General features: G+C 37.6%; 1 protein-coding gene across 1 annotated transcript in view; it reads left to right on the top strand.

The window, feature by feature from the left end:
* The window catches only part of hsd17b12a (hydroxysteroid (17-beta) dehydrogenase 12a), a 196,842-nt gene that overhangs the window by 92,884 nt on the left and 89,243 nt on the right, over positions 1 to 14,715 (top strand). Inside the window, exon 4 of the mRNA XM_063061789.1 lies at positions 9,849 to 9,959. Coding sequence (XP_062917859.1) covers positions 9,849 to 9,959 — 111 coding nt within the window. The remainder of the gene's footprint in view (positions 1 to 9,848; positions 9,960 to 14,715) is intronic.

Raw genomic sequence — 14,715 nt, 5'->3', positions numbered from 1 at the left:
CAAGAGAACTGGAACTTGGGAGAAGACATGTTTTCCAGCAAGACAATGACCCCAAGCATAAAGCCAAAGCTACAGAGGAATGGCTTAAAAACAACAAAGTTATTTATCATAGAATCTGAGAAATCTACAGCACATTACAGCCACAATGATGTGCCAACCATGTAACCTACTTTAGAAACTGCCTAGAATTACCCTGCCACATATCCCTCTATTTTTCTAAGCTTCATGTACCTATCTAAGAGTCTTTTAAAAGACCCTATTGTATCCACCTCTACCACTGTCACTGGCAGTGCATTCCACCATGCCCACAACTCTCTGACATGTTTACCTCTGACATCCCCCTTGTACCTACTTCCAAGCACCTTAAAACTATGACCCCTTGTGTTGGCCATTTCAGCCCTGGAAAAAGCCTCTGGCTATCCACATGATCAATGCCTCTCACCTTATGCAACTCTATCAGGTCACCTCTCATCCTCTGTCGCTCCTAAGAGCAAGGCCAACTTCATTCAATCTATTCTCATAAGGCATACTCTCCAATCCAAACAACGTTCCTGTAAATCTGCTCTATACTCTCTATAGTATCCACATCCTTCCTGTAGTGAGGTGACCAAAACTGAACACAGTACTCCCAATTGGGGTCTGACTAAGCTATATAGCTGTAACATTACCTCACACCTCTTGAACTCAATCCCACAGTTGATGAAGGCCATCACACCATACGCCATCTTAACAACACTGTCATCCTGTAACAATGGGTCCTGGTGTGGGCAAGGCAGAGTCCAGACCTTAATCCAATTTAGAATTTGTAGCTGGACTTGAAAAGAGCTGTTCACTGATGATCCCCATGTAATCTGACAGAGCTTGATCAGCAGTTTTATGAAGAAGAATGGGGAAAAATAGCGGTGTCCAGATGTGCAAAGCTGATAGAGACCTATCTGCACAGACTCGAGGCTGTAATTACTGCCAAAGGTGCATCTACTAAATACTGACTGGAAGGGAGTGAGTAATTAAGTGATCAATTATTTTGTGTTTAACAATTGTAATAAATTTAGACCAAGTTGTAGAAATTAGTTTTCACTTTGACATGAAAAAGTTTTTTTTTGTTGATCAGCATTAAAAAAGCCAAGTTAAATGCACTGTGATTCAGAAACAATAACACATGAAAACTTTTGGGTGGGGGGCAGTGTTGAATACGTTCTGGGTGATGAGGGCTCCTTAATGATGACGCCACCTTTTTGAGGCACCGCTCCTTGAGGATGGCCTGGATACTATGGAGACTAGTGCCCATGATGGAGCTGAGGTATAACTCTCTGCAGCAAGCTTCGATCCTGTGCTGCAGTTCCCCCTCCCCCCCCCATACCAGATGGTGATGCAGCCAGCAGAATGCTCTCCACGGTACATCTGTAGAAATTTTTGCGTGTTTTTGATGACATACCTAATCTCCTCAAACTGCCTTTATAGCTGCATCGATATGATGGGGCCAGGTTAGGGCCTCCGAGATATTGACAGCCTGGAACTTGAAATTGCTCATTCTTTCCACTTCTGATCCCTCTATGAAGATTGGTTTGTGTCCCCTTGTCTTGTCCTGCCTGAAGTCCACAATCAACTCCGGTCTTTCTGATGTTGAGTGCAATGTTGTTGCTGTGACACCACTCAACTACCTGGTATATCTCACCCTTGTATGCCCTCTTGTCAACATCTTGTATTCTGCTCACCAAGGTTGTATCATTTATAGGTGACATTTGAGCTGTGCCTAGCCACACAGTCATGAGCATAGAGGGAGTAGAGCTGTGGGCTAAGCATACGTCCCTGAGGTGCGCCAGTGTTGATTTGTCAGTGAGATGAAGATGTTATTACCAATCCACACAGATTGTGGTCTTCTGGTTAGGAAGTTGAGGATCCAGTTGCAGAAGGAGGTACAGAGGCCCAATTTGTTTACCTTATGTCACCCACAACCTCGCTCGGACTTGTTTCTTAGCTCTTGAAATAGCCCTCTCCAAGTCATACCTGGTTTTCTTCTACAGACCTGGGTTACTTAAATGTCATAGATCTAGCCCTCCGCAGACTACAAACTTCCTAGTTTATCCATGACTTTTGATTTGGGTATGTACAGTAAGTTCTCATAGGCACACACTCATCCACTCAGATCTTAGTGAAATCAGTGGCAACTGTGGCATACTCATTCATATTCGAAGATGAATTCCTGAATCAAGTCCAGTCCACAAATTTAAGGCAGTTTTGTAAGTGCTTCTGTGCCTCATTTGTCCATACCTTCTTGGTCCTCACTACTGGTGCTGCAGTCTTCAAATTACAGGAAGATTGAAGGACAGTGCAAGAACAACAAGAAATGGAAATTGCATTTTTAGGAGTTGCTAACTACTAACTGAGCAAAGAAGACAATAAAGCTGTGACAACTTTAAGACAATCATTCGAGGTAGGACTTTATTCTGGTGCCAAAGAAGAATGTGGCAACCTGCCTCAACGACTATCATACCGTAGCACTTACATCCACTGTAATGAATTGCCTTGAAAGGTTGGTGATGAAACAAATGAACTCCTACCTGAGAAGCAACTTGGATCTGCTCTATTTTTCCTTCCGTTGTAATAAGTCAGCAGCAGATGCCATTTCATTAGCTTGTCACTCAACTCTGGAACATCTGGACAGGAGATGCATACATCAGGATACTCTACATTGACTACAGCTCAGCATTCAATAATATCATCCCTCAGAATTAATAAGCTTCAAGATCTTGGCCTCATTACCTCCTTGTGCAACTGAATCCTTGATTTCCTCACTTGCAGACCCCAGTCAGTTTGGATTGGCAACATAATCTCCACAATCTCCATCAAGACTGTGTGCGTAGCCAGCTGTGCTATTCACTTTGTTCTTATGACTGAGGCTAAGCACAGCTCCGGGGCCATATTTAAGTTTGCTGATAACACCATTGGCTGAATCAAAAACGGATGAATCAGCATATAGGAGGATATCGAAAAATCTGGCTAAGTTCTGTCACAACCTCTTGCTCAATGTCAGCAAGACCAAGGAGCTGATTATTGACTTAAGGAAGAGGAAACTGGAGGTCCTTGAGCCAGTCCTCATCAGGGGATCAGAGGTGGAGAGGGGTCAACAAATTAAAATTCCTTGGTGTTATGGTTTCAGAGGATCTGTCCTGGATCAGATACATAATTGCCATTACAAAGAAAGCGTGGCAGCTCCTCCCTTTTCTTAGAAATTTGTGAAGATTTGGGATGTCATCTAAAGCAAGGAATTTATATTTTTAGAAAAGCAAGTGAATTATCCTTGCATCCTGGTCATTCTCTGAATCAACATTACCATAACAGTATTTAGTCATAATATAAAGGTAATCCGTAAAGTAATTTTTGTATATGGTAAATAATTTTTTTAGCCATTGCATATCCCACATCAGTAACTACTTAAAAAGGTAACTTAATGTTATAACCATTTAATTTAATTTAATCATTTAATCACCATCCGATTCCTGAAAGAACTTTGAAGCCTTGGACACTACCTCACTTTTTTAATGTACAGTATTACTGTTTTTGCACATTTTTAAATAAACTATTCAATATACATAATTGATTTACTTGTTTATCATTATGTTTTATTTATTATTATATTTTCTCTCTATTAGGTTATGTATTGCATTGAACTGCTGCTGCTAAGTTAACAACTTTCATGTCACATGTCAGTGATAATAAACCTGATTCTGATTTTGTAATCATCCAGCTATGTATAATTTTTATATATAATTTTTCCAGTTTGTAATTGTTTATTTTGGGTTAGATTTCATTGTGTTCTGCCATGTGCTAATCTGTTGATGCTCAGCTTGCGTATTTCTCATATTTTATTCCTACGTGTGAAGAATGTGAATCTTATGTTATGTCAATAATTTGAATGTTTGTCGCTTCATAATTCCTCATTTTTGGCCTGAACTTTCTGTTGATGGTAAATTGGCTATACTATCAACTGATCTACTGAGCACATGCAACGTTCTTTTAGATTTGCCAACTACCTGCCCACAGTTTTTTTTGGTTCCAAGTGATGAGGAGTTTGCATGTAAAACATTTGGAATACCACTGATGGTTGTGCCTTTGGTTTTGATGTCAAATATACTGGATGAAGGAACCTGACGAAGGGTCTCGGCCTGAAACGTCGACTGTACCTCTTCCTAGAGATGCTGCCTGGCCTGCTGTGTTCACCAGCAACTTGGTGTGTTGCTTGAATTTCCAGCATCTGCAGAATTCCTCATGTTTGCGTTTTTAAATACTGGATGAAAGACCTTGACAGTCTCTGATATTCTGAAGCAATCACCAGTTATTAAGTATCAATAAATAATTAAACTGGGCAGCATGGTAGTGTAGCGGTGAGTGCAAAAGCACCAGCAAATCCAAGTTCAAATCTGCCACCATCGGTAAGGAGTTTGTACATTCTCCGGGTGTTCAGGTTTCCTCCCACATTCCGAAGACATTCGGGTGCGTATGTTAATTGGTCACATGGGTGTCAATTGGGTGGTGCAGGTTCGTGGGCCAGAAGAGGTGTTACTGTGGTGTATCTCTAAAATAAACACACTCTAAAAACATGAATTAATAGACACTTCCCGTCTTCCCTCATAGCAGTTTCTCGTCACTGAAGAAGGTTCTATTCCTGTATTACTTCAGTGAACATATTTCCGAAAGAGTTGCAGCTCAGACACTGGACTCCATGAGGGCTATAATGTCAGTGCAGTCAGGGAAACCCTTGTTATGATTAGCCAAGTTCAGGATTTGACAATCAAAGGGAATTTCTGAGCATCCTGACAAAATCTTGTCCTACTATCTGTAAAGATTTTTTTGTTTTTTTTTATCCTGTACTAGTTCTGTAACTGTATCCCATATAGTTTAATCATGTTATTTTGACCTTCTGCTTGTAGTTTGTTGCGATTCTCCCTTAACATTATTGTAAGGGCTTTAAAAATAAATTAAATTTGAAAAATAGATTTGGGCATATTGAAATTATGTCAGTGGTTCCAGCAGCAGTACTTACTGCATACTTTAATTAGGAGGAAAGGAACCTTTTACACCACAATGCTTGCACACCAATCTATTTGGGATTGGGTGGTATTGTGGAAAGGTCGTGAGTCTGACTCATTTGCTGTCTGAAAAATACCCATGATCAACAGCTCGCTCAAAATTTCTGCTGGTAAGTGGTTGCCTTTGGAAAGAAATCTATTTTGATTTTTGTTGGGAGAATAATAATACATGAGTTGAGAGTATAGAGTTCTAGCTTTGTGGAATTAAGCAATGATCTGGTTAAATACTGACTGATCTATTGGAAGGGGAAAGAAGTTTCGTCAGTCATTTGATTCTGGCATGGGGAAACAAGTCAATTGTGATAAAATGTAGCTTGCCTTTATAGAGCTGACCATGCCATAATAAACTTCAAGCAACTTTAAACCTTTTCCCAAGTCTTGTTCCCTCTTGTGGTCAGATGAAATGTTGCGTTCAAATAAAAATAATTAAATTTAAAAACTAAATTAAAAGAATATTAAATTTGCAATGAGATTGCAATTTCTATCTTAATTCTATATGTATTATGGCTTTGTGGTCAATATTTTTGGTGACAAATGTGTAATTTCATCAGTGTTTAATATTTACTGGAGGATTGAGAGTCTGGATACTCTGATTTTAACAATTGAGACTTTGAGGCAGGGGAATGACTGATTAAGAAGATGAGAAAGTGAAGTTAAGAGGTAGTGCAGAATTTTCCACTGATTTAAAATTTTATCTTTAACCCTTAATTATTTCTAAAAGTCTTTGAATGGGGGGGAGAAATAATGCAATATTATGGCAGATTTCAAAGATTTTGAAGTCTTTTCTTCTACTGATCTGAATTTGGTAGAAAATTTCATTCAGCGGAGAAATGTTTGTGGGGGAAAAATATACAATTGACAATGTTTTAAGCTGGAAGAAGGAAACGAGGAACTGAAAGTAGTTCACTTGACCACATCAAATATCATTGCTTTTTAGAAGTGGCCAGTTTACTTCTGGAGGCCTGCCTTCATTTTTAAACATTCTGTGTATACTTTGATCCTCGCCTAAAGACACTTGTCTTATCTGCATTCTGAGCTTTAAATCCTTCATTTAATTTTGGTATTTTGAGTGCGACCTTCCAACATGTGGTTTTGTTTGTTCTTCATTTGCTTGATGCATGCCATGGCTGAAGGAATTTTACATGTGAAGAAAGTTATTTGAGATATGAAAAAGGGTGCAAAGGCGCATTTTTTGTAACTGGCAAAATTGAAATACAGCTGATATAATTTTGTTTGTGTTGGAGTGTTGCAGTACAAGTCCTTGTAAATAAAGACCAGCTTACACAGTTGAGTGCAGCAAATCTTTTAAGTCCAAGTTAAAGGCCAGAGTATCAATGTGGTGGAGTACTCTTATGAATATAGATGTAACCCAAGATATTAGAAAATGCAAGTTTACAACTTAATCCTTCAGTAAAATTGCCATTGCAACCTATTGGAAAGTTTCTTATTGGTGGTAATCTATAAATAAGAGTCTAATTCTAATTTTATTATCCTGTTTAAGATTTCTCCTGCTGTACTGTGAGGTATTCTAATATAGCTGTTTTCTGTAAAAGCAGTGTGACCTGCTGGGAAAAAAAGTGTTCTGGCTTTGGCTGAAGATAAGGAGCCACATGTGTCAGCCAGTCAGGATTGTGGGATGTGATAGAGCCGTGGGGAAAAGTTTCCTGAAGGACAAGAGTCTGGTTTGGCGTTTTTTTTAGTGGAAGCTGCAGAACATCGCACAAGGGAAGATGCCGCAGAATGCCATTGGAAGGAGAGTCCCATTTGCAAGAAGTGTTTTGTGCAGATGAATGGCTCCAAGGATGAAGGACCAATACTCCTGAGAGAGAGCCAGTGCATTTGAGATTATCTTAGATGGAAGTTCAGACTGTGGTGGGTGCCTACACACAGACTATAGGTCCAGCACGTGAGTATAAAGATAGACCTTCAACTACTCCAGAATGAGCTCCAACATTTATGTGCACATTGGACTGGTTTAACTGTAATGGGCCCTTTTGTTTTTCCTTTCTCTGTAACTGTTTGTTAAAGTTGAAAATTTGGTACATATGCTTTCTCTTTAATTTTATGCTGGTTTACGATCTGTCATTTCTGAATTACTGATAACTATATATGGGCAGTGTTTACACAGCATTCACTGTAACATAGGCTTCTTAATTGGAACATCTTAACTTTCCTGTTTGGTTAAACCCCAAATCATACTGATCTTGGGCGTATACAGGTTTCCCCCGCCATCCGAAGATAGAGCGTTCCTATGAAACGGTTTGTAAGCCGGAATGTCATAAAGCAAAGAAGCAATTGCCATTTATTTATATGGGAAAATTTTGTGAGCGTTCGCAGACCCAAAAATAACCTACCAAATCATGCCAAATAACACATAAAACCTAAAATAACAGTAACATATAGTAAAAGCGGGAATGATATGATAAATACACAGCTTATATAAAGTAGAAATACTTTTCCACAATCATTGCCTGAACTGTTCTCCGTAGCGAAAATCTCACGCAAGCGCCGTCAGCAAGAACACGGCGCAAGCACTCTCCAGTAACCTTTAAGCTATGAAGCTGCCAAATCATACCAAATAACACGTAAAAATACACAGCCGATATAAAGTAGAAATAATGTATGTATAGTATAGTATCACTAACCGGAATTGGGACAGATTCGAGCACAATGATGATGGTGTGTTAGGCTGAGTCGGAGGTTGGGGTGGTGCAGTGGCCCCCACCCTCCGGGCAATGACCCGATACATTGCCGCGAAGCATGCAGGGGTCCAGCGGTAGCCGGGAGGCACACAGCACATCTTTGAGGAAAAAAAAACAAAATAAACAAGCTAATTAGTTAGGTGCCACCCAGCACGTAATTGTCGGCCCAGATCAGAGGCGATTGCCGATTGCATCGCCTCTGATCTGGGCCAACAATTACATGCTGGGCGGTACCTAATTAATTAGCATGATTATTTCGGCTTTTTTCTTAAAAATGTACTGTGTTTCTCCCGGCTACCGCTACATTCTCCGCGAATTGGTATCTGTGGCCTGGGTGTTGGGGTGGTGGGACACTGGGGTGTCATCTCATCGTCGTCTGTTTCCATTAGAGCAGGCAGCTCATCTTCTATCTCTGCCTGCCTCGATGTCGAAGGTCGAGGTTCATCGTCTGCTGTGGCTGATGTGGAAAGCTTGCTTGATTGCTGAGCCTCGTGCATTTTTCTATCATACAGTTCTTTGTAAGCACTCAAACCATCCTGCAAGTATCCCCTAAACCTATGTACCCTTTCAAAATTAAAGTCGTACTTTATCATTACTCATTCGGTTTCGATTGTTATCCTTTCCTCTTCCAATTGCATTAGCTCTTCATCTATCAGTTCTTGGTCATGGGATGCCAAAACCTCTTCAACATTATCTTCGTCAGCTTCCACAAGCCAAACTCACTTAGTCCTTACTTCGTTCACCACGATCAAGACACTTAATTATGTCTAGTTTTACGCTAAGTGTAAAACCCTTACGAGCTCTTTCAGGCTTTTCTGATACCTTAGAACTCATCTTGCAAACGGCTGCTCACAGGCATGTGTTTAAGCAATGCCGGCGAGAATGCAGTTCCGAATTCGGGAGAGCGGCTGGTTGGGGCGCGCGCTGATTTTTTTTGCGCGTTTTTTTTTTCGTAACAGTGAAAACACCACCTGTTAGCGAAAACAGGGTACTAATGTAGGTCTTTCGTAACAGTGAGGTTTCGTAAAGCGAACATTCGAAAAGCGGGGGACACCTGTATTGTTTATGAAAGGTGGCCTTCTCACTGCTGAGTCATGTAGTTGTTAGCAGAATTAGCTAGCAAGCGGAGTTGGTTTACGATCCCTGGTGAGAGGGTTACATAATCTTCCTGGCCTTTGAGAAAATTCAGTATATTTAACTTTTATTTGTTTTATTTATTGAGATGCAGTGCAGAGTAGGCACTTCCAACCTTCCATCCCTGATTTAATCTAAGCCTAATCACGGGACAGTTTACAATGACCAATTAACCTACCAGCTGGTATGTCTTTGGAGTGAGGGAGAAACTGGAGCACCCGGAGGAAACCCATGTGGTCATGGGGAGAACGTACAAACTCCCAAGAGGCAGCAGCTGGAATATTTAAACGCAAACAACAGGAATTCTGCAGATGCTGGAAATTCAAGCAACATACATCAAAGTTGCTGGTGAACGCAGCAGGCCAGGCAGCATCTATAGGAAGAGGCGCAGTCGACGTTTCAGGCCGAGACCCTTCGTCAGGACGAAGGGTCTCGGCCTGAAACGTCGACTGCGCCTCTTCCTATAGATGCTGCCTGGCCTGCTGCGTTCACCAGCAACTTTGATGTATGTAGCTGGAATATTTAATGTAATATAATTTTAAACATTTGTAAAGATGTACTGTTTGAATAAAAATTTGTTTAAAACTGCACAGCTGTAAATATGGCAGGATTAATAATCCTTTGTCACCATAACTCCCAAGAAAACCAGTTTTGACTTTACTCTGTTCCACAACATTACTGCATAAGTGTACAATAACTTTTGCCGCCAGATTACACCTTTTAATATTAGAAGCTTGGTGTAAGTTGCAGTTTGGAAAGTCTTATATAGTTATAATGTAATAAGAAATCTTTTGAACATTTTGAAATGCCTAAGAACTTAGTTGTAAGGCAAACCTGGATTTTGCACCTGTACTTGGGAACCAATTTCATCTTTTTAAAAGGGTGTAATTTTGTTTAATTTATATTTTATTTTGTTTTCTAGATGAGCAGTTTGGTGTTGAAACAAAAACAGTTGCTGTGGATTTTGGAGGAGGAGTTGAGATCTACAAGATTATTGAGCCTGTTCTGGCTGGACTGGAAATAGGTGTCCTCGGTACGTATTCTAAGATAAAATGATTGCTGTTTGTGTATCTTTGGGTAATCATCTGTGTATAAAAACAGTTTCATTGCTTAAGTACTAGAACTAGTTAAATCAATTTTGGTTATTACTTTTGGCTCTTTCTTTTGAAATGTTAAACCTGCTTTCTTCCAGGAATCCTACACATAGCTTTTATTCCACTTTTCTCAAATTTGAATAAATTAGAATAAGCAGAACTGTGAACTGTTCAACCATCATCCTTTGCTGACTTACATTGTCAATTTAAACTTACTATGTGGTTTGTCTCTGTCATCTCCTTGATCCTCCAATTCTCTCTTTTTGTTCACCACTGAATTAATCATTTCATCTTTTACCAGCTCTTCCTTTGGTTGTTGAGGTTGTAAGCTTGGGAGTTTTGTCCCTAAACTAATTTCTTCATTTTTATGGCATATTTTTTAAAAGTTTGAGAATGTCAGAGGTAAGTATTTTACACAGAGTGGTGGGTGCGATTAATGAATTGCCAGCAACAGTGGTAAAGGTGAATACAATAGAGTTTTTAAAGAGTCTTTTAGATAGATAGATACATGGAGCTTAGAAAAATAGAGGGCTATGCAGTAGGGAAATTCTAGGCAGTTTCTAGAGTAGGTTACATGATTGGCATAACATTGTGAACCAAAGGGCCTGTAATGTGCTCTAGATTTCTATGTTCAATACCTTTTAGCCAAGCTCTATCTGAGTTTTTTTTTTAAATTTTCATCTGGTGCTTTGGAATACTCTGCTGAATTAAAACTACTATATAATCACATTACTTCTGTGCAAATAAGTATAGTTTGGAAATTTTCCCCCATAGTAGTTTGCCAAATTCCATGCATTCTCAGGAATAGCTCTTTTGGTAGGCTTGATGGTGAATGTGTCTGAAATCAAACTGGAAATAAATAAGTAGGCCCATAACGCTCCTTGGCTGTTCCACCACCATTATCATATAGTGGTTAACGCTTTTGTGCCCAATTTCTCTACATCCATTATTCCCTAAAACAAGCTTTTCAAAACAGCCTTTAATTTTTTAAACATCTGAGCACTGACAGTCTGAAACAGAGAGTTCCAAAGATTCACAACCTTTCAAGCGAATGAACCTGTCTGAGATCCCCAGCTGCGGGATATGGTGTTTCTGAATTCTCATTGTTTCAGATACCTTCCTTTTTCAATATTTTTATTAGTTTCTACCTAGAAGAATACAGAGTACAAGAAAATATATATAAAGGTAAAAAAAACTACCAATTGCATTATATCTATTCATAATAATAACCTCATTACCCTGTATTCATGTAGGTTAGTCAAAGTTATATTGAAATATACTAATTTATTACAAAAAAAAGAGCCTAACCCCTACCACGACCAAGGCTGTTTATTAAGGAGAAAAAAAGGTAAAATACCTTCTCGTATAATAAAAAGTAATAATAGCCAACATCTGAATTTAAACAACGAATTGAGGGTTTTGAAAGTTTTGAAGATAATTCACAATGTTTGAAAGTCTTGACGTGATTCAGAAATTGAACAACGAATCTTCTCTAAATCTAAGCATGACGTAACGTTGCATAACCATTGAGCATGAGTAGGAGGAGAAACATCTTTCTACTTAAACAAAAGCGTCTTCCTAGCTATAAGAGAGCTGAAGGCCAAAATATGTAAATCAGATGTCTTCAGCTTGATATCTTGTCCTGCAACAATACTGAATGGGGCTGTCAGAGGATTAGGCTTAAAATTGACTTTAAGAAGTAAAGAAAAAGTTTGAAAAACTTCCTTCCAATATTTTTCACGATCTGGACAAGTCCAAAACACATAAATTAATGAAGCTTCTCCATTATTACATCAATCACAGTAGGGAGATATATCCGAATAAAAACAAGATAGCTTATCTTTAGTCATATGGACTATATGTACCACCTTAAATTGTATGAGGGAATGGCGAGCACATAGCGATGAAGTATTAACCAGTTTAAAAATTTCATTCCAAGTTTTCTCAGATATTGATGTCGGTAAATCTTGTTCCCAGAGATTCTTAATTTTGTCTAAAGGAACATTCCTCATTTCCAGTAACATACCATAAATATTAGATATTGAACCATTATGAAAAGGTGTCAAATTAAAAATTACGTCTAGTAAGTTCTTAAAGGAAATGTGCCTAATTGATATCTTAGGAAGTCTCTGATTTGTAGATATCTAAAAAAAGTGCATTTTGGGTAAGCTATATTTAGCTGACAATTGCTCGAATGAAAAAGATTTCCTCCAACAAACAGATCCCAAAACCATTCAATACCCAACCTGTCCCATTCTTTAAAAACTAAATCAGTCATGGAGGGTTTAAAAATAATTAGAATAAATGGGACTAGAAAGGGAAAATCACAATAAACAAAAATGTTTTCTAAATTGTATCCAGATCCTCAGAGTGTGTTTAACTATTAAATTATCATTTAGTTTACTTACAAATAAAGGAAGTGAGGATCCAAGAAGAGAAATAATTGAAAATTTATTAACAGAGTTAGCTTCTAAAGAAACCCATACCAGACAGTCTACATGATTAAAATAATATAGCAAAACACAAGATATTGTATATTAACTGCCCAGTAATAAAACCTAAAATTAAGTAAGGCTAAACCTCCAGACTTTTTAGGTGTTTGAAGATGAACTTTATTTAAACGAGGATGTTTATTTTTTCATATATAGGAGGATAAAATAGATTCAAGAGAGTCAAGAAAGGATCTAGGAATAAAAACGGGTAAAGCCTGAAAAAGATATATAAATTTAGGTAGAATATTCATTTTAATAGAATTAATTCGTCCAATCAACGATATTGAAAGAGGTGACCAATTTAATAATTTTCTTTTACATGGTTCAATAAAGTAAGAAAGTTTTCTTTAAACAGGTGTTCGTAATTCTTAGTGATAGTTGCACCCAAATAAGTAAATTGATTCCTTACAATTTTAAAAGGGAGATTAGTATTAATTGATACCAAATTATTTAAAGGAAATAATTCACTCTTATGTAGGTTCAACTTATATCCTGAAAACTGGCTAAAACGGGAGAGTAAAGAAAGTACGCACCGTAACGAGGTCTCAACATTAGAGATAAAAAGCATTATATCATCAGCGTAAAGCGAGATTTTGTGGCTGATACCTCTCCTTAAAATACCACAGATATCATTAGATTCTCGAAAAGCAATGGCAAGGGGCTCTAAAGTTAGATCAAAAAGCAAAGGACTCAGTGGACAGCCTTGTTTAGTTCCGCGGTGAAGTTTAAATGGTTTGGAATTTTGAAAATTAGTCCAAGCAGAAGAAGATAAAGTAATTTAATCCATTGAATAAAATCTGGTCCAAAATTAAATTTTTCTAAGGTTTTAAATAAATAATTCCATTCAACCCCATCGAAGGCCTTCTCAGCATCTAAGGATCTCACACATTCTGATAGCTCCTGAGAAGGAGAGTAAGTAACATTTAATACACGGCGTATATTAAAATGAGAATGTTGGTTTTTAATAAATCCAGTCTGATCATCAGAAATAATAGAAGGTAAAATATTTTCAATCCTACGAGCCAGAACTTTAGAAAGAATTTTAATAACAACATTGAGTAATGAAATTGGCCTATATGAAGGGCATTCAGTTGGATCCTTGTTCTTTTTTAGGATAAGCGAAGTAGAAGCTTCATAAAAAGATTGAGGCAAACTACCCAATTGGAAAGAATCCAAAAAGACTAAGTGTAACTGCGGTTATAATTAATGAAGAAAAAGCCTTATAAAATTCTCCGGAAAATCCATCTGGACCCGGAGCCTTCCCCGAGTGTAATGAACGTATAGCCTCAGCGATTTCCTCGAAAGAAATGGGTTGATACATCTGTTTGCAATTATCTGCAGAAAGTGCAGGGATATTTAATTGATCTCGAAAATTACTCATTACAGTATTATCTTTAGGGGAATCAGAGCTATAAAGTTCAGAATTGAATTCTCTAAAGGTATCATTTATTTCAGAGTAATCAGTTGTCCTATCACCATTAGTTTTACAAATTTCTTTAATTTGTCATTTATCTACAGAAGTTTTTAATTGGTTGGCCAGTACTTTGCCTGATTTATCTCTGTGAATGTAAAATTGAGTTTTATCTTTAAGAAGTTGAGTTTCAATTGGATATGTTAACAGAAGATCGTATTTAGTTTTAATTTCAACACGTCTTTTATATAAAACAGGATCTGGAATTTATAGCATATCTTTGATCTAATTGTTTCAATTGATTGGCTAATTCAATTCTTTCTTTATTAGTTTTATTCTTAACACTCGCAGTATAAGAAATAATTTGTCCTCTAATATAGGCCTTGAAAGTATCCCATACAATAAGATTAGAAGTCTCTTCCTTTTTATTCTCTTCAAAAAAAAACAATAATATGCTTCTCTAGATATTTAAAAAATTCCTTATCAGATGACAAAGTTGTATTAAAATGCCAAAATCTGTTGGTTTGAAGAAGACCAGGGAGTTTTAAAGATAGAAATATAGGAGCATGATCTGCAACAGCAATCTCTTTATATTCACAGGAACAAACTGGTGAAATCATTTTACTATCGATTTTAAAAAAATCAATCCTGGAATATGTATGATGAACATGGAGGAAAAAAAAACAAATACTCCCTATCTGAAGGATGTAAAAAAAAAATGCCAAACATGAACTATACCATATTTGAATAAAAAGGATTGAATAAATGAAGCTGATTTATTAAGAAGACTCC

This window comes from Mobula hypostoma, chromosome 11 (assembly GCF_963921235.1).
Source record: "Mobula hypostoma chromosome 11, sMobHyp1.1, whole genome shotgun sequence".
Taxonomy (NCBI): Eukaryota; Metazoa; Chordata; class Chondrichthyes; order Myliobatiformes; family Myliobatidae; genus Mobula; species Mobula hypostoma.
The sequence above is the reverse complement of the archived record's forward strand: the minus strand, read 5'-3'. Positions and strand labels throughout refer to the sequence as shown.